The sequence below is a fragment of the Zosterops lateralis genome (assembly GCF_965231275.1).
Source record: "Zosterops lateralis genome assembly, chromosome: 3".
Taxonomy (NCBI): domain Eukaryota; kingdom Metazoa; phylum Chordata; class Aves; order Passeriformes; family Zosteropidae; genus Zosterops; species Zosterops lateralis.
In genome coordinates this window covers 34,945,181-34,969,563 of record NC_139764.1, presented here as the reverse complement: position 1 = coordinate 34,969,563, position 24,383 = coordinate 34,945,181, and the positions used below count along the sequence as shown (strand labels likewise).

At 35.8% G+C, this 24,383-nt stretch overlaps 1 protein-coding gene across 3 annotated transcripts in view; it reads right to left on the bottom strand.

The window, feature by feature from the left end:
- Positions 1 to 2,662: 2,662 nt before the first annotated feature.
- Positions 2,663 to 24,383, bottom strand: part of CRIM1 (cysteine rich transmembrane BMP regulator 1) — a 168,882-nt gene continuing 147,161 nt past the window's right edge. For all 3 annotated transcript variants that reach the window (XM_083857559.1, XM_083857561.1, XM_083857560.1), the window contains 9 exons: positions 23,697 to 23,853; positions 20,993 to 21,114; positions 16,775 to 16,984; positions 12,296 to 12,511; positions 10,398 to 10,619; positions 6,484 to 6,678; positions 5,321 to 5,443; positions 3,751 to 3,938; positions 2,663 to 3,342 (listed from right to left, as the gene is read on the bottom strand). In XM_083857559.1, coding sequence (XP_083713685.1) covers positions 3,166 to 3,342; positions 3,751 to 3,938; positions 5,321 to 5,443; positions 6,484 to 6,678; positions 10,398 to 10,619; positions 12,296 to 12,511; positions 16,775 to 16,984; positions 20,993 to 21,114; positions 23,697 to 23,853 — 1,610 coding nt within the window. In that variant the 3' untranslated portion in view covers positions 2,663 to 3,165. The remainder of the gene's footprint in view (positions 3,343 to 3,750; positions 3,939 to 5,320; positions 5,444 to 6,483; positions 6,679 to 10,397; positions 10,620 to 12,295; positions 12,512 to 16,774; positions 16,985 to 20,992; positions 21,115 to 23,696; positions 23,854 to 24,383) is intronic.

The following is a 24,383-nucleotide window of genomic DNA, read 5'->3' as shown; positions in this document are numbered from 1 at the left end:
TAAGACTAGACCACACAAACTCCATGGCAGGGAAAAAGCCTAACTTTGCATTTGATTCATCTTTACTGTACGTTGGAACTACCTGGAATTCCACAAAGCTCTCTAATGTGAAAGTCCTTTAGTGTAATATGCAGAACTTTCTGCAGCTGCAAACTCTTCTTTACCCTCAGGACTTTCTGACCTGTTCTGATCTCAGGTCAGCATGACAATAATACGAATTCCTACTCACCACAATATTAAACTATAAACTAATGTCTCAAGGACCAGCGTCCAGAAGTAATAAGTATGAGTATTTAAGAAGACACACATCCATAGGTTTAAAATTTTTTATTGTGCTGCCAAGAGCCAAATTACAAGAAACCGCCTTACAGTTAAAAAAGTAAACAAGCAATCTGCTGAACCGCAGTGCACTCCAAGTGCCACATATGCATCTATTTTTCAGAAAATTATATCTGCATTTCTCTTACAAGAGCACAACAGGAACCAAAGTAGAAGAATGTAATGGATACAGCACATAGGATAAATCATATCTTTAAAATAATAATAATAAAATAATAATAATAAAAACATTTTACACCATGTCCTATATCCTGCTAATATTTTCAGAATATGGCCTTGATTGTAAAACAAAAGCAAGCATTTACAATTTCTGGATAAAGACTGCTTACTCTTATGCAAGGAATGGATGTTTTGTCTTGACAAAATCTCTGTAGTTACTGGACAGAAACATCTCTGTTTCATTATCAGATTGAGTACAAAACACTGGGGAGACTACATTTTTTCTTATTGGTGGTTGGAAACTGAAGTTATATAAGCAGAAAAAATGTTGACCCTTAATGATACACCTATCTTTTTCTTTGATGCGAACAGCTAGAACACCTTTTTTGATATTCTAAAACAAAACAAAAAAAATTGTTAATCTTCAGATTAATAAATTAGGTCATTATAATAATAAATTAGGTTTTTTTTTTCAGTTTTAAAGTTCAGCAATCTCTGACCAAGTATTTACAACAATACTTGAGAGTTCCTTTACAAAAAATACATTTTCTTTTCACATTAAGCATACTGGGTATCTGTGTCTCTTATGACAAGCATTTGTAAAAGAAAAAAGGCAATGCACAAATGGGTAATTAGTATAAAAGTGCCAAGACCTGTTTGGAAAGTTAACATTGTATTATACAGTCAGAGTTATAAATGAGGCAAGCTACAACAAACTTCCAGCTTAATGCGGACAATATTCCAGTAGTTGTTTCAAACAATTGTTTGCAAAAAAACAAAAAAACAACCAAACAAAACAAAACAAAACAAAACAAAACAAAAAAAAAAAGAAAAAAAAACAACAAAACAAAAAAAGAAAAACAAACCCAAGCAAAATCCAGGAGCTGATTGTGTTATTTTAAGGAGTTGATTAGTGCTGCACTTATATTGTCATCAGTGTCTCTAGCCAATGCATTCATTAAAAAGCCTTTTTAAGGCTAAGCAGGAAAAGAAAAATAAGAAACACCCTGAAATGTAGCAAGTAGCAAGAGCAACGCTTACTGCTATAATCGTGCACAAACTGAACACACGCCAACACAAGAGTGCACACACACACGCACGCACACACACACACACAAACACTATCAAATCAAATCCAAATCAAATCAAATCAAACTGTAGGTAGAATGAGATGCTCTTTTCTTGTCTTTCCTAAACTCACAAGCAATTAAGCATTGATATGGAATGCCTGTTATCTGTTTCTGCTCTGGGTAAAATCTCTCTCAGATAAAAATACATTCAACAAGAAAAAAAAATAGAAAAAATATATACTGTATACATAGTATTTTATATATACAGTATATATATGTATAGTGTATATACACATGCACGTATATATACATATGTATACCTACATGCATTTGTATATACATATATATACACAAACATACAAATACTTTTTGTTGTTTTTTAAGCATAATTATATTTACATAAATATTCCTATAATGCTAAAGTTTAAAGAAGCATGATCTCCTTTTTTTTTCTGAGCTTCAAAAAAGGTGCTTGAGTAATATACAATTAAAATTAAGCAGCTTCCTAGCATGGAAGTAGTTTCTAAATCTGCATACCAGTAAATAAGAACATCAACAGGAAAAAAAACAACAACCTTAAAACAGTCTCTTTTTTACTCTCTTGTATGCAAGAGCTTTGTCCAACAAAAATATTTTTCCTTCTCCTGTATGAACAACCAGAGAGTGATATAAAATAACAAAACAAAACCACAACAGACAAAACAAACAAACAAAAGCCCCTGGAACTGCATGGTGTTCTTGACTTTTCCTTCCATCCTTCCTTCCTTCCTTCCTTCCTCCCTTCAATACTGCTGTCAAAAGATCCAGTGCTCATATCAGGAATTACTTAGGCCTCAGTCATTTGCTAACTCTGCTGAAGTCTGGCTAATCTAGCCAATCAGCTTTGAAGAAAACAAAAATAAAAACAAAATAAAAACAAAAAAGCAGCACAAGGTATAATTTTATACATCCTTAATAAACCCACCCTTTATTTTCTGCTATAATCTTTTCCTTGCTATTTCATTAACTACTGCAGCTTCTCATCATATAGAAAAATATTTGCAGCTACACCACACCTGTGATGTGACAGATTCTGTTCTAGGAGTATATTACTGTAGCAACAGCTGGAAAAAAAATAATCAGACCTTTTCATTTTTTTTTTCACCTGGGGTTAGGCTTTTGCTGCAACAGATGCAATTTCAGAGCAACAAGGAAAACCACTATCCTGCTGCTCGGCAGTGTATTTTTATCTCTATCCAAGCATGACCAGCTTTTCTCCTCTGAAGCTTCTTTTCACTTCATTGCCTACCCCTAGCCCCTGATTCCCCCTCCCAGAAAACCTCTATAGCTATGTTACAAGCAAATACATCTTAACAAGTTTTAAAACTTTGGTTCTAAGAAAACACTTGGTCAGTTATCTCAAGGGAAAGTTGGGAATGCTTTTTCTGGCATATTGCAGGAGTCAGAGCTCATCCCAGAAAGGTCTTAGAGCTGTACATGTAGTCACAAATCCAATACAATCCACTAAGCAACTGCACAATTCTAGTTTTATTTTAATAGCAGACTGTCTCTCTCTTTCTCTCTCTCTTTCTTAAATCCTTGGTAAGGGTGCAATTCTTCAAACTGTTTGATAGAAATTATCTGCCTGTAGGTTGTTCTGTTTCTGCATGCTGTAAAATCCACTGTATCTTGAATCTGGGTCTGCAATTCTTAGCATCCTCTGAGAACTGTCCACCTGGACCATGGTACCTTTCTTGCAGTCCACATATACCAGTTGATTGTTTAGGCAAGAAGGCTGTTAAAACAGAAAGGAAATATTGAGTAAATCATACAATTTTTTATTCTACACATAATTTTAAAAGTCCATTTGGTTCAAGTCCATAAGCACAAAACAAAATCAAATGGAAGGGCTTGGACTTTGGTTAAAGTTGGCTTATATCAGACATAGTAACACACCAACACTCTCTTCAGAGTCACCATTTTTCATCTTCTGAATGGAGCTCTGGTATTCTCCTATCCCAGCTGGGCTGGCTTAACTATTCTCTGTTAATTCATCACCACACAAAGGCTTAACCTGGTTGCCCCAGATGTGCAGCAGCTTTTTTCCCAGACTTTTAACAGCCTCTTTATTGCTTAACATTTTCCACAATGTTTTGTTGCTGGTTTTGTAAAAATGGGAAAGCCTGGAAAATAGACACGGCACCTTTGTTGGGGCTTTGTAGCAGAACACTGGAATCCACTGCTTTTTCTGGTTGAGGAGCAGGAAGCCGATGATCAGTAACAGAGCTATCGTGATTGGGATTGTCACCAAGGCAACAGAGCTGATGGATGTGTCTTCACTGGGGTGGGGCCCGCTGCCACTCCGGTATTCTCCCTGGAGATGGTTCATGTCTACAAGGCAATGGGAGTGTTTGTTAGTAATTATAAACGGGCCTTGGCCCTAAGGAAGGATGAAAATATAAAAGTCTCTTTATAAAGTACATCTTGCCACTCATATGAATTTGGACCTTCTCTCCTGCAATGTCACCTTATTTACATAAATTAGAACAGCTAGTATCTTGTAGAGGGACTATGTTAGTCAGGAAAAGGCCATCAAAAAGAGAGGAGATAGAAGGAAACCTAAAGCACAGTAACAACCAAGTCCAACAATAACCTCTTAACTCAGTTGTGTTTGCATGATCTTATCTGATCACAACCAAATTCCGACTTGTAAAAAAAAAAAATCAGACTGTGTTTCCAGGCTGAGGAGAACTTGGAAATCTTAGGATGAAAGTAATTTTTTCTTTTCTATTTTTAAAAACTGGTAGGACAAGTACAATGTGTTCACTCTCTCATTTGCTGAGAGCGTATTGCAATACCTGCAGCACTCAGCCTGTGAAAACAGACTGCTGGCAGCCTACTAGACTGTAGCAAGCTTTGTGTGCAGTTTCTAAGAATGGTAACTTCCAATGACATATACAAAATTCCCTCACAGTTTGTTGTGTGTGTTTGGAATTCCCAGGCATGATAGTTGCAAGCCAGCTACTGATGTTTGAGAAATTAAAATGCTGTAGTTATAAAAGGGTAAGCTCAGAACTTTGTTCTAAGTTACATTTCATGCATCCTTTCTCCAAACAATAGAATACTATGAGATCATCCTCAGATTAAATAAAAGACATCCTCAGATTTAAAAAAAATACATAGTTTAGGTTGTCCTCCCATTAGGAAAGGTTAACAAAAACTGTGGCACAGAGTGTTTCCTCTATGCTGGAAGAATATTACAGTGCAGTTTTAAATAGAAGACGCATTTACATCCTTAGACAACCTTATTGGCTGTATATCACTATATCTGAGGTGCTTTTTTTGTCTAAGATATCATGGCTATATGTTGGGCTGTGGAACATGTTTTTCCACCTTTATCTATTCCTGAGAATGTCAAATGGATCAAATGAAGGTCTATCAACTCCAATGGCTTGCTTTCTAGTTTTTGAATAAGAAAAGATACTGAAGAATCGCTTCTGATTCATCATTTTGTTGTATTCTAAATTTTACAGAACTTCATCATACCAATACAGATGTTTCTTCTATTCAGAACATGGACTGATAATGAGACCAGAATGTATAAACATAATTTAATCGACTGACTCATCTTTACTCAAAGCAAAATGCACATAAGAATTAAGCACTGAATAATATTCTCAGATAAAACTGCTACTTGAATAGAAAAAGTAGATGCATTTAAACATGGGGAATAAACACAGTCCTAAAATATCCCAGTTTATATCAGTTCTGACCTCTGTGAATGTGGATTATATCATTTTCACCCGGTGTTGGCCAGTTTGGTACTTCTAGTTCAACATCTCCTCGATGGTTTGTCTTCTCAATGGGGATGTTAGTGGGTTCAGGTACATACATCTCTGTGAAATGAGAAAAATGTGTTTCACACGTTACAGGCTGCTTAACTTCTCAGTGCTGCTCTTAATTCAGGAAATATACTTGCCCATTTGCAGTCCTTTAAATTCTTTTATTTGTTTCAGAATTCTCATCATTAGCCTGGGATTTTGTTTGAAAACTTATTCCATATTTATATGGGATACATGCCTGTTGCCATTATCATAATGTGAACGGGACAAAGGACTGGTGAGGACAAACTTGCTTTTGAAAATACCATTTCAGAATAGATGCTTTATGACAGACTTGCTCCTCTATGATACTCAACAACCACCCAAACCAAACCAAACCCCCTCCACAAAAAAAAAAAAAAAATTAAAAAAAAAAAAAAAAAAAAAAATTAAGGGAAGGCTATATCTTCCCAGCTGATATGTTAACAGCCCCACAGCCCCTACTGGTTTCTTTGCCTTGCTTTTTTTGTAATCCTCAATGGAGGGGAATTGGAAGAAGGGGCATTGCTGAATCTCCCTAGTTGTCCTGCCTGAAGCAGTTACCAGCTGACTGAATAAAGCGAGCAAACTTCTGCAGAAGTATATAAGGACTCACATTAAAAACCACTTGCAATTCTTATGGCCCTTGTGCTGATAGCTAAGAAAATGTCACATTGCTTTTAAGTCAAGTGATAAATAAAGCAATGTGATATTTGAAAAGTAACCAAGAGTCTCAAAAAAGACAGAAATGTTAATCACTGTGACATAATCTGCAGAGATGTAAGGATATTAATTTTCCCACTTCATTAACATATTTCCATAGCCTTGTGAAAGGACAAAATGGGGGCAAGGAAGTAATTTTTCAGTTCACAGTTCTCAGAATAAGTGAAATTCAAACTATGTTTTTGCACAATGTGCCTATCTGTTAAGAATATTAATTTTCCTGAAATCTAAAAGTCTCTTGCCTTTGTGATGCTGTTCAAACATGGACTGACATTCAAAACCCAATTTAAAAACCTTCTTATCGGCCCTAGGAAACCAGCATCACAATAAACTGGGTTGTCACATCAGGTTACCTGGACACATGGGACAGCAGCTCCCCTCCACATTGATGGGTTCAGCACAAGGCAGAGGTGGGCAGCTGACAGTGGAGCAGAGAGTCTGACCCTGCAGGCAGTAACAGTGTGTGCAGCTGTCAATGTCCCAGCGTTCCTCATCTCTATACGTTTCTCCACTGAAGTGGCAGACCACTTTCTTTGAATCTGTATCTTCTGTGGAAGGAAAACATTGCTGTGATCATGCAGTAACAGCCAATTTCACACCAACCTGATTTCTTTCCTAGACACAGAAGTGAAACAATTGGCACAAAGAAATCCCAGTGGTAATTAAAAGATCCTCTCTTCGTCTTCCAGAAAATCTTTGGGAAAATTATGTAATTTCTGCTTCTTTATGAAGTACATAATTAGCCTGGGCTGCTTCTCCTCATTTTCATAATGCAAGAGGCTAGAGGATGGATGATTGGGACATGAAAAGATGATATCAAAAGTGCTGTGAAAATGAAGAAAAATGCATTCTCTTTGACTGTTTGAGGCTGCCAACTACTCATCTTCCTCCTTGTTTCCTAGTGAATCCTATTAAGCTAAAATAACCCCTAACCCGTAACTACCTAAATTTCTAACTACCAAAGCTCAAGAATGATGAACTCTGTCTAGAATACTTAAAAAAGCAGATTAGGCAGGATGCTAAAAAAGATTGGAGCAACTCTCAAGTTAAATAACGAGAAGTGTTTAGACTAATGATAAAACAGATTTGAAGGGGATCTGATATTTTTCTGCAACTGCATCAGTGGAATACCCCAGGAAAAGAGCAACAACTAAACTCAGTATATCTTTTTTTCCATAGTTAATATTATATAAATTGGAAATCAATGTGATCTTTCCGCCTAGGCATTCAATTCACCAGTTTTTAATGTTGCATCCTATGCAAGCCTTTTAGGTGGTCTGCAATAAACATGTTTCAGTGAGAGAAGGCAGTAATGAATCCCTTAGCCTAGGATGTGTTTTGGTGCTGGAGCTCTTTAAGGTTAGCCAAAAGAGACACACAACAGAAACTCCAAAAGCCAAGCAGTGCCTCATTTTCATCTTAGCTTCTTCCTACCTTTGTTTCTTAGAGGCAAAAAATATTACAAAACCTGCTGATGAAATGAGCTTGCACATTAAAGATACAAATGAGATAACAGAATGAAATCATAAACTTAAAGTTTCAGATAAACACTCGTTTAGCATTCACACAGATTACATCTTTAAGTATGCCAGTTAGACATAATTACCCTATGTCAGCCTTATTATATATTTTGGCCATGAGTAGAGGTGTTAATTAGTGACAAAACAATAGAGTGACATAATCTGGAATAACAAGGCTAACAGTCAGCACACCAGTCCAACGGATCTGAGAGAGTGAATTCAAATACAAAAGAAGACCAGCAAGAAGTGCCATTGTGAAAACATTAATGGAATCATCTAAAAAGTACAAATGGTTTCTGAGGTCCTTGGTATCTCATGTCTTTTATGGCTTTTGGTGATCTTGTCTGTAATCAAATAGATACCTCTTTACCCTCCCTAAACTAGAAGGTTATCTTTCCAAATTAATCTTTCTTTGGATGAGAAAGAGGCATGTTGAACAAACACAGGATGAATTTGAAGATTCAAACAACAAAGCATCCAAGACTGTAAAATTTTGAATTTGAGTCTATACAAACTGGATCCAGAAAGAATCAAAATAAAATAATGCAGTGCTAAAATACTGCATAACTTTTCAAATTCCAAAAAATGAAAAGGGCTGTTTCCAAAGAGTTTGCCTATGCCCAAAGAAATGACAGAATCACCATCCCTAGGGGTATTTAAAAGATGTGTGGACACAGCATTTGGGGACATGATCTAGTGGTGGACTTGGCAATGCAGGGTTAACAGCTGGACTTGTTGATCTTAAAGGTACTTTCCAAGCTAAATGATTCTGTGATTCTAAACATTTTATCAAATATTACATGAAAACAATTAGAAGGAATCTATATAGAGATGTTCTTCACAGTTCTCAAAAATGAAGAGTAAACCAGTATGAACCAGAAAGATGAAAATTAAGTGCATGACCTCACTCCTCTAACATCCAAAAGTATATATATTTCATGGAAACCATAAAAAAATTAAATTTCCATGAATTTCAGTTATTTAAACCACAAAAAAATCTGACTATATAGGACAACATGTATTAATAAAATGTAGCATCACTGAAAATCTTTATATCTGAGTGTTAATTAAAATCTGGCTTCTGTATTTTGCTTTGCTGAGAGTTGCTACTAAAAAAAATCCTTAAGCTTTCATAGCTCACACGTTTACATATTTGCGATATTATACAACTATTTAGGATTCAAAGTAAATTATTTAAAGCTATATCTACGTGCTGTGTGTATATATTTGCAAACCTGACATACAAGATGTAGGAAACAAGGTTTTAAAGGTTTCATTTTTGTAGCTCATTGCACAAGTTGCCCCATGTGCATCTCCTCCTCATCCACAGGATATTCCAGTGTAGTACTAAGGCTCATGTTCTGACTCTACGGGTTTGATTGCCCAACTTTTCAAACACTCTGTATTTTTTTTAATGTTAAAATGTTTTCTGGCTTAAAATCATTTCATGGCTCAAACTCCCTGGAAGGAAAGCCTGCAGCAAGACAGCTGTCATGGAAGATTTAAATTCTCCCCATTGTGTATGCAAACCATGAGAAGAAATAGTAATAGGATTAACATTTTACTTTTGCCTCAAAATGTCCTCATCAGAGGTCTTCATGAGAAAACCTCATCAGTTTCCAAAGGCAACTGAAGCTTGGATACTTTGTAACTTTTCCAGGGATTCTTCCATGGAATTCCTTGTACATCATATAAAACTGTATCACCTGTTATTAAAGCTATTCTATCTGCAATGATATAAAGATTTCAAGAGTTGTATCAATGTCTGAACATACTTCACAATCTTTCTGACATCTTTCTGAAGAAGGACTGTTTTCTTTATAGACAGGCAAGTTGACTCACATGTTCAATTAAATATTTAAAGCCCATCAATTTTCATATACTCCTTCTTACTGTTCTTTTCTACTGTATCTCTCCCTACTACTTTTGCACATGAAGGTAAGAAAGCTTTGAATGTTTTCCAATAATGCTACAAAGACTTAAATTCAGTAACCATGTTATATGATTTTTCTCTATCAGCAGCTTCCATCCTACAGCTTTTGTACTTACTGTGGACTCACAAAATAAGTCATCTGTACATAAATACTCCTATTCAAAACACAGCAGAAAAGTGATCAGCAATCTCCAATTTTGCTACTCTAAAAAGGCCTGGCAATTTTTGCCGTCTACAGCAACGACCATTTACTTCAGCTTCAAATTCAACACCAGTGCATGGCCCTAGTTCTTTATGCATTTTCAGTATTTAAAAATATTTTCCCTATTTTTATCTCACAGATATTACCATTAATGAAATTCCATTTCTTCCTGTATTTTTATTTAGATACCTTATTAACAGTTCTCCATTCTATGAAATTTTAGAATACTTCAGTTCATCATCTGCAATCATAATTCATGTTTTCCTCAAATTATCACATAAATCTTGTCATAACATACATGTTACCTGGCAGATCTTCCTTTAAAAAGTAATTTTTTTGTAATGCCTTCATTCAATAAGGTGTTTTACTAAGATTCCAGAAGGATGGCCTCTGGACTTTGTAGGCAAATTAGATGTGTATCTCCATGCTCTTCTACCTAAAAACCACAAATCATGACCCTCAAAGCTCCCTATGCAGACTTCACTCTCCAGTTCAACTGGGGGCATAGACTGCCTCTCACCAAACAGGGAAAACATTTCTGTTTGGAAATAAAACTTCTCTCTTATTCCCAAGAAGGGAACAGCAAATTAACAACTATTTTTATTCACTCACCAATACAGTAAGGACAACACTGTCCCTTTCTCAAAACAGGTCTCTCACAGGATACTGGTGGGCAAGACTCGGAGTAGCATCTAATCACACCATCCATGCAAATGCAGCTAGTGCAGACATTGGGCTTCCAGGACTCAGCTGTCAGGAAAATATCTCCCTCATCGTTTTTGCAGTAACTGGGCATGCTGTCATTGCTAGATGGAGAGGGTTGAAGAGTCTCATCTGTAAATAGAAACATTATACAGTGGGTAACTTCTCTCATAGCTCCTTAACAGAGGGTTCACTCTTGAAGAACACAATGGAATTGTTACACATTGGCTTACTACTTCAGAACAACTAGAAGGACAGAGCCTCATGCCTTTTCAGTCCTTATATAGGATGAAGACCACATGATATGCTCTAGCATAATGTTTATTTAGACCTTTGGTACAAAGAAAAAATAGAAAATTAAGCAAGAAAAAAAAAAAAAAACTTGAAAAAAGGAAAGCAAAGTGAAAAACAATCACCATCAGAAGCAGCCTCTCAGAAAGTGACTCCGAATGCTCTAAATTGCATGGTGTATAGGAATTCATCTCAAAAAAGAGATCTAAAACCTGAATCCCATCTTCTACCATGTTAGCCCAAGTTTTTGAATGATGCAAAGTGAAAAGCTATTATGCTGCTATCACCTTCACTAGTGGCCTTAGATGAGCTAATTATAAGCTGTTGAGAAACAAATGGAACTTGATCGTGCTTCAGCCTGATGCCAATGGTTTACTTTAATTCTCATGCCTGTCCATGGGGGAGACATATTCCTGCAATGAAGCTGTAGCTTAACAGACATTACGGGTCAAAAAACAGGATTAAGAGAAGAAAAGAAAGGATTCATAAGAGCACTGAGATCACATTCTCAATCTAACTGCATTAAGCTATGAGACTAAGCTTATTATATAGCCAGTAAGGAAAGATCAGCTCCCCTGAAACGGTATTTTGAAGTAAGCAAATGTTCATTATTAATAATGAAAAAAATGTAACTCAGGAGAACTGGCTACCTTGTTTACTGAAAATATTTTATCAGGAAAAAAAGCCCCACACTCAAACCCAAACAAATACTTTGTAGCAAAACCTAATGTCAAAAACCTAACTTCTGTTTTTTCCTAGAGTAAATTTTTAAATTTTGGTTTTAATAAAGGCGCACTTTCTTTGTGAGTTTACATGCAATTCACAGGTTTGTACTAATTTCCACTGCAATGAACTCCCCATTTTCTATGTAAAATAGGAATTTATGTTCATTTATAATTGAATATCTTTCCTTGGGGGAAAGCAAATCCTGTTATCTTCCTGACACTGTGAGGCAGTTCTAGGAAGAGTCTGGCACACCTGCCAGGCTGGAATGCTTTGATATTACTCAGCTGCCTTCAAATCATTCTCTGAATGACACCACGTGAAAGTAAAAACAAGCAGAAGTATTTTTGAGACTAAAGCCCAAATAGACAAGATAGTAATAAAAAAGTTCATAGAAACCAGGGTGTGTGGAAAGAAAAAGAAACAAGCCTGTATCTACTTAACACTTTGATTGTTTTCAAAGTTTCTCTAATCCTGCATATCTCCATAAGCGAGTACATGTTTCAAAAACCTTCCAAGGATTCTGGGTCTTACACAATCCCTACATTTTTAGATTGCCTTCAAGATTTTCTGACTTCAGGGCGACAACTCCCCTTTACACATAAGACCTCACTTGCACAGTCAAGTTTTCCATCTGAATTAGAGGACTGCAGGCTGTCACTCCAAACTGCTGAAGAACAAAGGCACCACAACAACCACCTACCTGAGCACACACTGAAGCATTCTCACACTGAAACATCAGACATGCTCAGATCAAGGAAGGGCTGTGATAAAAGCTGGATGCCAGCACATACCTGGGCACTGGGGACAGCAGGAGTCCTGTGTGCGAGTGGGGTTCTGACAGAGAAGAGGTGGACACACTTCAGTCTCACAGAGGACACGGCCACTGTGGCATGTGCATTGTGTGCAAGAGTCAATGTTCCATGTCTCTCCTTCTACAAAGGATCCCCCACCAGGAGCATGACAGATTGATGGACTGGTGAGATCCGGCTTTTGGACTATTATTTCATCTGGGAAAAACAGAATTGGAAGACAGGCAAAATCAACACTGAATCTTATAGTTAACAACTGTACACAAGATGAAAAATTTCTGTTATTATTGAAAATACATATATAAATTATTCTTAATGAAGTTCTTTTGATTTTATGGCATCTCATGAAAAATAGGATATATCTATAAACAAGAAATAATTTGAAAATAAGTTTGAATAAAGACTAGTTAATATAAATCCGAGATAACTTCAAGCATTTTTGGCATTTCAGAAAAAAACAAACTAACTTGTGATTTAGGAATTTCAAGAGACAATTGTCATTTTCTGAAAAATTCTAACGATCAGACAGTTTCTTAACTGCTAAATATTAACTTCAGATACAGTTCCTGAAAGGATGGATAAGTAAGATTCTCCTCTGGGATTTAGGAAGTCCAGGTAAAGTTTAAGTTTCCCAACAGATATGTCTATATTATCTGTATCATTAGATGCTACATTAAAAAAACCACCAAACAACTCCCCCTCAAAGCCCCACCCCACCAGAAAAGAAAAAGCAAAATACAGAATCCCCTCCTCCCAGTTCCCTAAAAATGTATAAGCACTTAACATTGGTGGAAGTGCTTCATCACTGTTCCATAAAAAAATGTATCTGCCATATTTGAAAAAATCCCCGGCTGGATCCAAGGAAATGCTACAGTGTGTAGCCTCATCCTTCTAGCAATTGTATCTCACCAAATGAACCTTACTTTCTTTTCAAACAATTACATCACCTCTGCAGCCCTGGCTAAAAGATTCACCCTGGCACTCTAGAGAACAAATTTCACCTCTTTCATGTTAAGGAAGAAACTGAAACTTTCCCTTGTTCAGCATGAGTATCCTCCAGCCTCTGGAGCATTAAAAAAAATGGGGCAACTCTTCACCTCTTGGTGCTTTAAAATAAAAAAGAAACCTATCTGGTACCTTGAGTGCTTAAGCACTTACCATCAAGAAAAGGTTATGCCATCCTCAGCTTGCTTAAAATCCTTTGAAGTGTATCCCACACTAGGGGCAATAATAGTTGCCTACTTGCCATGCTGATTGTTTTGGACCTGGAGTGAGTCCACCAGGTTTTTTTCCATGCATTATGCATAGATACCAAGATGCCTCACACAACAATTTTTTTTTCAGCTACAGAAGCCATGAGTTTGAAAGCTGCAGGCTATAAAGTGAAACTTCAGGCTTATAAGTGATGCCCTTCAACTGGAATTCAACCCATTTGACATTAGAAAGCTAAGTTAGTTGCCTCTGTTAAGAACTGAACATCCTCAGCTTTCCTATGCTATGAATGAAGGAGAAGAAAAAAGTGACTTCTTGCTAATTGTGCTACATCTCTAAACCACTTTCTGAAGGTGCCTCTCTCTTACATCATTATAGTGATGCCTAAAGTGAACATCATCCTAACCCAAATATCTATGGTTAGGGAGAGAAAAATTAAGTGTATAGCAGCTCCTCTAGTCTTTTAGGCAGGCCAATGTTCACAAAGTGCTTGTGGCTTCTCTTCATGTTTCTAGTACTGTTGTTCCTGTCTGGTGAATGGTGTTTGTGCCCTTTGCTCTATGGCACTGCCACATAGAAGAAACACCACTCAATTGTTTGTTTTCATTTCTGGAGAATGATCAGCAGAATTCAAGGAAGCTGACTCTGGCTGATCTTACTTTATTCACAAAGTACCTGTGCTTTTCTTTCAGGGAATTATTTTATCTTTCACCAATTTGCTTACGCTACGCTTTTCCAGTTGTTTGCATTTATGAACCACATACATGATTCAGCAGCATTTACCTGAAATACGATTGCTAGTCTGCTGCCTGGTCACTGTTAGATTTTTATTTCAGGTGGAACATGTTATGCAATGGCATCATAACTCACCATGGCAAAGGCAATACTAAGATTTTCTGTAAATCTTCTGAGTCATCTCCTTTCCATTTAGTTTTCTGCAAAGTCACAGGCCTGTTTTGCTACATCTCATTACTGTTTCTGAACAAAAAGCACAACCAGATAGCACTGCTGTATATGTTGCCCACTGTTCCCTTAGCAGCATCGATAATGAGGTATCACTGCAACTGAAGTGCCACAAATGTGCAACTACGTTACCTCAAGAAACAATTGGTCAAACAAATACTTTCTACATGGCAGGGTTCTGTGAAACACTAGCAATTAATGGCTTTTAGATCTTACAGGAAACCCTAAGATTTTCACAAGCATTGTGATGATCCATATAAACATCTTAATATATAGAAACATGATTATAAGGGATGTTTTAACATTCAAGGTATATTTCAGCTCTGCTGAAAACTAACTAAATGTGGAATTGAATGTAACCACACTTTTTTTTCAGTTTGCAAAATGATCTCTGAGGGCTGCCACTTCCCTGTTGATAGGTTAAGAGTGAAATTCCAAACCCAGTACATCAAGAGTGCTAATTACTTCAATATCCTTATGGCATATACATTTGAGTGACATGCTCACAATCTCACAATCCCAAACTGCATTCCAATCTACTTATGGCCATGATGTGTATTTAACATCATCAGCGGGGAATCAATATGTTGCAAAATAAAATCAGAATTACATTTCTAACAAATATAAGACCTCAGTGGGGAAAAACCTCCCACCCTGAGACTAATTTGGCCACAGTAATTCCTACACTTATATATGTCATCTTTAAAATGCCGTGTTTGCCCTAGCATTGTAAGCGTTTACACCAAGTATGACTTTCCTTATACAGAAGCTAGGTGACCAGTGATTGATGTCAGACAGTGAAACCTATACAGACCCTCTCTCTTGAAGGAATGGACACTGCTGGCTAAGCAACTGCTCTTTTAATAAAGAGACCAACATTGCTGGTGCTCAGAATCAAGTGCTGATCTCATCCACAAGAAATGTCCAGTGTGAGATAATAGGGTCTGCTAAATTCATATGGACCTTTCTTCTACAAACTGAGCATTAGGCTTGTGAATGATTTACCCACAGTCACTCTCCATACACAAAGTAACTAGCTGCTGGTCAGCTGAAAGACCAAAATTACCATTGCTCTTATTTGAATGCTCTGAGGTGTTCTGTACATGTTCAGTAGATCAAGATGCATGAGTATGCTGATAGTAGAATGAAGTCAAGAATGACTCTTGGGGACCTAACAAGAGAATTGCTGGAATTCCAACTATCAACATACATTTTAAATTTTGAATCTTGTTTGTTTATATAAGGCAAGAGTGATATGTTAACCTGCCTCCATCTATATGAAGTATATCATCCCCTACAATACTACACAAATCATTGTGAAAAAGCTGAAAGAGAGACAGACTCTTTGGAATCTTCCATCTTTCTGGGGACTTACTGAATTTTTCCAGTTACCACAAGGTGTGAACTGGATGGATCATCATTGTCTAAGCAATCTAAAGAGATCAGTTATCTTAGGTCACAGGGAGGATGCACTCTTCTCTCACTTTCAGAAAGAGGATCTGCTTATTTTGCCCCTAAGATTTCCCTTTCTTTACAAAGAATTTGAAAAAGTTCCTAATTGCTTATATCCTGCCAGTACTGTCTTATTGTTCTGCTATTTATAGAAGTTTCATGAGCCTCATTGTTCTTACTCCTAGCAGGAGTTCCAATAAAGTCATAGACAATATCACTGTATTACAAATTAATCTACTTAGCACATAAAATACTGTAGGAATAATTCTGAAAACAGAGGCATTAATCTACCCATACTTTTTCACAGATGTTTTTCATATTACACTTATTAAAATTGTATTGGAATGCAATATGAACTGTACTTTGCCTTCCCACTGAAAGTATTGAAATAATCTACTGCTGGTGGCATAGGAGCCTTCCCTCAGAACACAGAATCATAATGTTTAATTACATAAGACATCTGTTTGTGTACATCTTCGAGGGGTTGTAAAACATACATCAAGAGATACATTTTAATAAAACTCCACTTTAAAATTGAACGTGAAAATGTAATGGCTTATTATAGGTAACACACTAGAAACTTTTATTTACTTTTACTAGTTTAAAGATTCCAATGTGTCAAAGATTAACATGTTAGGACCCACAACTTGCATATGCTTTAAATATGTAAGTTCCCATTCTCCACAGCTGAGAACTTAATGGAATTAGGGCATAGAAACCTTCAATCTCTGCCTGCTACTGAAGTATGCATGAGATTATTTTCATGCATTAAGAAACAGAAGAGAAATGAAATGAAACTCCATTACAAAGCATGTAGAAGAAATCATGTGTTACCTGGACATGATGGACAACACTGTCCTGGATGTATGGTGGGGTTGGCACAAGTGGGAACGGGGCAGGTGATCAAGGCACACATTTCCCGTCCGTTGTGACAATAACATTCCCTGCATCCATCGTGCCAGCTCTCCTCATTCTCATGCCGGTGCCCATCCATGGACAGGCAAGAGCCTGTTTTTACAGGAGGCAGAAGAGAAGCTGATGCCTCTGCAAAATATCAAAGGAAAATGAGGTGTCCTGATAAGCATCTGTTCCTTAGGAAGAAACACCAACTTTGTGTCTGGGTTGCAGACACACTGGGTTATTTTTTAAGCACATATAAGACCAAATAAATAATAGTTCTATTCTTTACACTTAAAAATAAAGTAAAACCAGACAGGAAACAATTAAAAGGTATAATAGGATGTAGTAGAATGTATTTCCTTGTAAAATATAATCACTTCCCACAGTTAAACTTATACTTTTTTTAATCAACCAGAAATGCAGTAGCATCTAAATAATATTTAAAAAAAGGAAGAAATGCAATGGAGAGAAATAGCAGAAGACATGAAGCATATTTAAAACAAAATATTTAAATACCATAGCACATTAGATTTTTCTATAATGTATCTGTTAGCAAGTAGAATATAAAAACATTTAAATGAGCTGTGGATGGTCTTATGAATGATAAAACATTGCAATCAGGTGCTAACAGGGTAATGGTAGATACTGGAAACATTGCATAAAGTACTTCCTGTGAGATATTATTTGTTTATATGACTATGATAAATAAGATATTTGGAAGAGAATGATAAAAATTCCATCCCTCATTTCTTTCAGCTTTTACTGAGATAAGTATACAATAGCTTAGACTGTGGCATTACTTGTACTCTGTCAGAACACATAAGCAGTTGGCCTAGGGAGGAGAGTTTCACTTGTATCTTAAGGTGTATTTAAGTGCTGGAGGATTCAGCCTCAATATATTGTTTGTTAATCAGCAGAGTCAATTTAGATCCAAACACTCCCTCATCCACATCACTGTTATAATGAAGGATGCAGGATCAGTTTGTCAGTGAATTGACTTGTTTTCAGAGGTATGTCAACCATGTTCTGCTGACATATTTATAGGGTTATTTGTACTCAGTTCTTTTTTTCTTGTACTCATTTTCTTTTAAAAAAGGATCATGTATGAGAAGCAGTAATGTTTACATGTAATTTTAGGAAGTGTTCAGTTTTTTTGCTTTTTTGGCTGGTTGGGGTGTTTGTTGTTTCTTTTTTTTTTTTTTTTCTTCCCACACTAGTATGTAGGTCAGCGCTTCTTTGGCTGTGACAGATCTATCAAAGATGATCTCACAAGCAGATGGTACAAAGTTAGTTTGAGGCATATTATCAGAATAGAAAGCCAGTATGCAGAAGTTACATTAGTGTACATTTTGCCAAACAAGCAAAAATGCTGCATAAGGATAAAATACTTCTTAGAACAGACTTCATCCTGTTGCATGAACAGAAATACTATTAAAAAACTAAAATTCAGTTACTATACTTTCATACTTAAGCATCAAAGTATTTAAATTATGATTTTAATTAAAGATATTAGTATTAAATTCTCTGTCTATTAAAATTATTATTGACACTCAGAAGTCCTAGATAGTAAGAGTTCATTTATTTAGCAAGGGAAAAGGGTATCTGAAGCAATCAGACTTTTTTTTCTGAAATATTTTAAAGTACTTCATAATTTGGAGAAACATATATAAGCAGGTATTGAAAATTAAGTTCACAAACCGAGATTGTAATTAAAAATTGGAAAGTGAAAACAATTAGTACAAAAGCTAATACTTGAAAAAACCTAATGTGTAAATACAAAATGGGAGTAACTAGCTAACTAGAGGTATGGTTGAAATGATCTGAGATACAGTAGTTCACAAGGAAAGGAAGTTGTGATACCACTGCAGAAAAGGCAAGTTCAATATAAGACACAAGTACAGGAGCACTGTAAATTTAAATACTGCACAACTACTTCTACTAGTCTGAAGATTTTACTACGGCTAAAGTACAGTATGAAATTTTTGAACAGTGATGAGAAACCACAGTAACTGGGTTTGTTTGACTTAGAAACCTATTTCCCACCCAAAAATGTTTATAAGTCTCCAGTTCCAACCCCTTCAACATTGCAAGAATTCTAAAGGGAATGGTGCTTAGCTACTCCATGTGTCTGCTAAGCTCAGGACAAGAAGTAACCAGTTCAATGTGTATAAAGGCAGACAATAATTTTAGAAAATTAATTTTAAAATGTCATATGTTTCTAACCACGGGAAAATGTTATTTTAGAAAGGTTTGGTTTTTTCTCTTTCTGTTTTCTTCTGGTTTTTGGTGTCTTTTGAAAGTGGAAATTCTGAATAAATTAAATCTTAGACAAACATCTGTCAAGGATTATCCAGATACACTCTATTTTATGCAAGGGTAAAGAAGTGGACTCTCAGTTTTTCAGAGTACTACTCCAGGCTGTACTTCTATAGTTCTATTAATCCTAGCATAAGCTATTTCTGGCAGAAGCAATTTAGAAAGTGGAGCTAATTCACAGGCAGGGGATTTACCCAACCCTTCCTCTTACTTAAGGATTCTGGGTCAAAATTTTAACAAGGGCTCACATTTTCCCCAGAACATACTGGTGATTGTTCTAATCATTCTTTGACAAAGCTGCTAATGAAGTGATGTTGAAGTGATATGCTCATGGTTTAGTATCTTTATCGTGACAACAAAAAATACTACTTAGAGATGGATCAAGTTAATTTCACTAAATAATTGTGCATGTTTCAAAATCCATACTTGTTAGGCTAAACACTTAAATGTGTGCATACACATAATTAGTGACCAAAGTTTATAGCCTGGGAGGCAATTATGGTACCTCTAAGGGAACACTTTGTGTCTATTTAGTCACAGCACTATGACAATCAGGAAAAGTGTTCTGATTGTGAACATGGAGACAAATGAAAAGCTGAGTGGTAAGAATTATCTCAATGGGACACCATTCAGCAGTTACCCTTTCTTATTTAATTTTTTAAATTTTGATTTCTAGTAAAAGTGATATATTGTAGCTTGTGTCAATGAAATCTCTGCTTCTCACATCTGCAAAATATGTTTATAACAATGCAACTTTTATTTTGCTATAAGTCTGAACGTTTCTTAAACTATCTGCAGTGTATTATGTTATATAGAAAAAAAGATAATGTTGGATATTTTTGATTCATATTATTGCATGTTTGCCTCCAACTACAGGAGAGTGACTTCAAGAACTCATACATTTTTTTTTCCAGTGCTATCTTCCCATAGCTTGTCCTTTTACATTTTATAATGCTTTTAAAATGCAGAAGAAATAATGAAAAGTTAAGAATAGAGTCATTACGCAAAGCAATGGGAAAGTAATAAAATTTACTTGACTGCAGCTAAAAATCAAAACACACAAGTAAGAGTCAAAGAAAATAAGCTTGAAAGAGTAGTTAGGAACAGAGAGACACTGAGCAAAACCAAAAAGTTATTAAATGCAATACATGGAGATGAGCAATGAATGAAGTCTGATATCCAGACTAATATAGAACATAACCTGAAAATAAAGAAGAGATGTGCTAAAAGCAGCACAAGTATACAGCAGACAACAAATGAACATCTGATCTCAATATCCACCTTGAACTTGGTGGTTACAGGTTTGGGATGTGGCATGTGTGAAATTTTTAGCTTAAGAATACCAAGTCCTTTCTCCTGGGCAGCTGCCCTCTCTACTCATTGTTCATTAAGATTGCCTGAAAAGCATCCAAGAAACAGCACTCCATTTTTAGGTGATAGATTGGATAGCTATCAAGTCCAACACTTGTATGTAAAGAAAAGGCAACGGTGAAGAAGCCAAGATGATCATCAGTACTAAAAAAAATGCCCTCAACTAGCTTATTACTAGTAGTTGCTTATTAAAAGCCTAATCCAAATTTTATTAACGATAACTTTTTGTGACTTTGTAGTGGGAGGTGAAAGCAGAGCTGAAGCTTTCAGTTGAAGCCAAGATGAATAGATAATAACAAACACCAGCAAAACAACACATTCCTTTAAGCAATGTTGAACTGGTTCTTCCCAGTTACCATATTTCAATTTGTAAATATTCTGTGCAGTGTTGCTTTTCCTTCACCTTGGTTTCCACCTGCTTTGAAAACAAGTTGTAGTTAGAGGTGGTGATGCATTGGCACGTACCTCTGCACTTGCAGATGACACAGCCATGACTGTTCTGCTGGAAGCCCAATGGACAAATTTTACCACAAGGCAGGTTGGGGCACTTCTTACACCGACAGATTTCACAGCCATGCTTGTTCTTCCTAGATGACCAAAATAATTTGTAAAAGGTCAGCAAGTCACTTTAAATATCTACATCTTTAAAGCAAGAGCGTTCCCCCCTAAGGAAGTGACTGATGAGCAAAGAAAATTATTGTTAAATGTCGCCCTTAGATTCAGTGGTTTTTTGGGCTGTACAAGTCTCCATGCCTGGCATACACTCCCTCCATTCAGAAGATTCTATGCTGAATGTTTCCTTGTCTTTTTTCACAAAGGCAGATAATACTATTCAAACTTTCAGCACAGATGTACGAAACAATGAAAAGACATGGGAAGTTACAGAACATGATCTAGGAGGATAGAGTAGAAATAAATTATGTAAATCTCTAGAAAGCCTGGCTTCAAGTTGTAGAAAACTTTATTTAATTTTTAGTTAAAAGGCTGAGAATAACGAGTTGCAATACAGTAAAGTGGAGAATGAAAGGCTTTCTGTCTTCCTATCCCATTAAAAGGAACACTTCTTTCCATTACTGTGTAGCTTTCAAACAGTGAGCTTTATCTAGCAGATTTTTTCAGTTATGAAGAGGTTTTGGTTTCTTTAAAGATACACAAACTCAGTATTTCCAATTATAAGCTTTTAACAGTTTAAAAAAATCACAAATACGATGATTACTCCTTAACTGTTCCTTCTCTAATATACTTTTCTTGTAATATTTCCTTCTTTTGTTTCCTATTTTTGACTAAATGTTTACATTAAAATAGAGATTTTTCCTCCATTTACACCCCATGTTTTTAATGATCACAACACACATGGAAGTCAAATACATGGCATTTTAAAAAAGAATTTGGCCCAGTGGCAGTAAGCAAATATGCTATCCAACCATAAATCTAAATAATTTTCACACCAAGGTAAAACTCTAAGTGAAGTGATCCTAAAGTAGTTCTTGCCACAACTTGAGCCCTTTATACTACAAACAGTTCCATACAAATGTATCTTTAAATGTTATTAATTTCATTCAGTGTAATTATTCATATATTTTGTAGAAAATGACAAGATTAAAGTACTCAATTGCAGTTTCTAAAAAATTATCTTAAGACTTTATTCAACATTCATAATTTAAAAATATCAGCCATTGTGCATGATAAAATTACATTCTGCATGTAAACTCAGAATTGAAATTGAAAACAATTTTCCAAATAGCTCAAAAGTTTTAAAGTTCATCTATTTTTCAAGTGTACAAAATGTATGGGAAAAATCATCCCAAAGACAGGGTTCCTGAAAACACTGGCATCAGCTTAAAATCAACTGTTTTTTAAAATATCTCAATCTTACTACTACCATACTATGTCCATTAAAATGGGCTGCCATTTTTAATATGCTTTTGCTATATAGTTCACATATATTTTCTAATTAAACTGTTTAACACACAACTGAGTAAAAAAATAAAAAGGAAGAAGAGTGTGGGTCATCTTATCCAAGTAGAAAAATCACATACATGAATTGTAATTATGCTCTGTAGGCCAATATATTAAACTCATGATGCATACACACTAAAATTACTGCTCTTTACAGGATTCCTTTTCTATAACTTCCCTCTGGTTCTACTTCCTCTCACTTGCAAAACTGACAATAAGTCTCAACCACTCCTGAAGTCAACATGCCTGAAGATAATTTTGTTAACTCCTTAATTTAAAATCCCTTGTTTTCTTCTCTCATTTACTATTCAGTGCACTAAGAGGACACATCACATTAAAGATAGCTATTAAAAAGCATGCAACATTTATGAACAAGGGCCAAAGAGAACTCTAAAATGAACCAGAAATTTAAGTATTACTATCAAACACTAGGAGCTGCAAATGTAGTAAATTTCATGAAAATCCTAAAAAAACCACCCCAAACATTTGAATGTTATTTGAAGATCTGCTGTCATGAGATAGAAATTTAACTATTATGAAAAGCAGGCAGCAACATGGAATGAACTCATTAAAAAAAAATTACTGGTAAGATATATAGATGCACCAGAACTAATGAGAAATTTCTGTGACAAAAGATCCGCTCAGTTTTCATCACCTGTTTCACAATTGAATAAATACCAGAAATATTTGCTTTTATGGAAAAAGAAGTCCAACACGAATAAAAATTTTGAACGCATTTAGAAAAACATAGATAAGATATAGTACGATTCTTCACAAATCCTGTAATTACCAAAAATGTCTAACTACAACTAGTCTGCTGTCAGATCAAGATTAAAAGAAACTAGATAATAATTTGAATAAAATTAATGGACTATAAAATGAAAGGTTATCAAAGCATGCCAAAAGAATCTCAAAAAGAGATATTACTTGTAAGTAGCTTTCTTATCTTATTTGTCAAATTCTTCAAAAAAAATTTAGCACTGCTTTCCTTTTTATAATCTGTTGTTTTTTGAGCTTTTGTTTCTACATCTGTTTAGCAAAATCCATTTTGAAGAATTCTGCACTCTCGCATCTGTAATGCCATTTCTCTTTTCCTACACTTCCCCCCGCTTTGCCACAAAGCAAACACAAATACTATGCCTGGATTTTTGCGTATTTTCAGAACACACAGGGGTTGCATTAAGCACGCTTTCAGGATGAGAATACGTACAAGTATCCAAAGGGACAGTACTTGTCACATACAATGGGTTTGCACTTCTTGGGCCGTGGCCGGCACTGACAGATCTCACAGTTGTGCGCGTCGGTCTGGAAGCCGAAGGAACAATCCAAGGAACAGCCCGAAATGAGGCCGGTGCACAGTTCCTCCCCTGCAAAGGACACACACAGCTTAGCACAATATGAAAACTGTTTATATCAAACACATCCTCAGCACACTAAACCCTCTGCTCCCTTTTACTTTCTAACTTTATTAATACTGCTAGGCCTTACCTTCAGACTGTCCTATTTTTAAAGTATTTGACAGAATTCTCCAGTAACAACCCAAACTGTATGAGCAGACACTACAGGATTCTTCAGTTCCTGTCAGCAGCTTGGGGAGTACCACTTGGTACCACAAACTAACAAGATTTTATAAACAGATGCACACCCAATGGAGTCCAACATCCATCACTCCATTGGCTTTTAATAATACATCTAAAATAACATGTAACTGCCACACATATGGGTTTAGTAGGCTTTTGTTCAATATAGATCATCTTTATTTCTCTTCTATTTATTTTAAATAAGTACTGAAAGCGTGGGATATATTAAAAACTTTTATTCTGTATGCTGTTTGCTGTCAATTTCATTAAGATCTGCTTTTTAAAAATATAACTGCAATACTCTAAGATGTGATCAA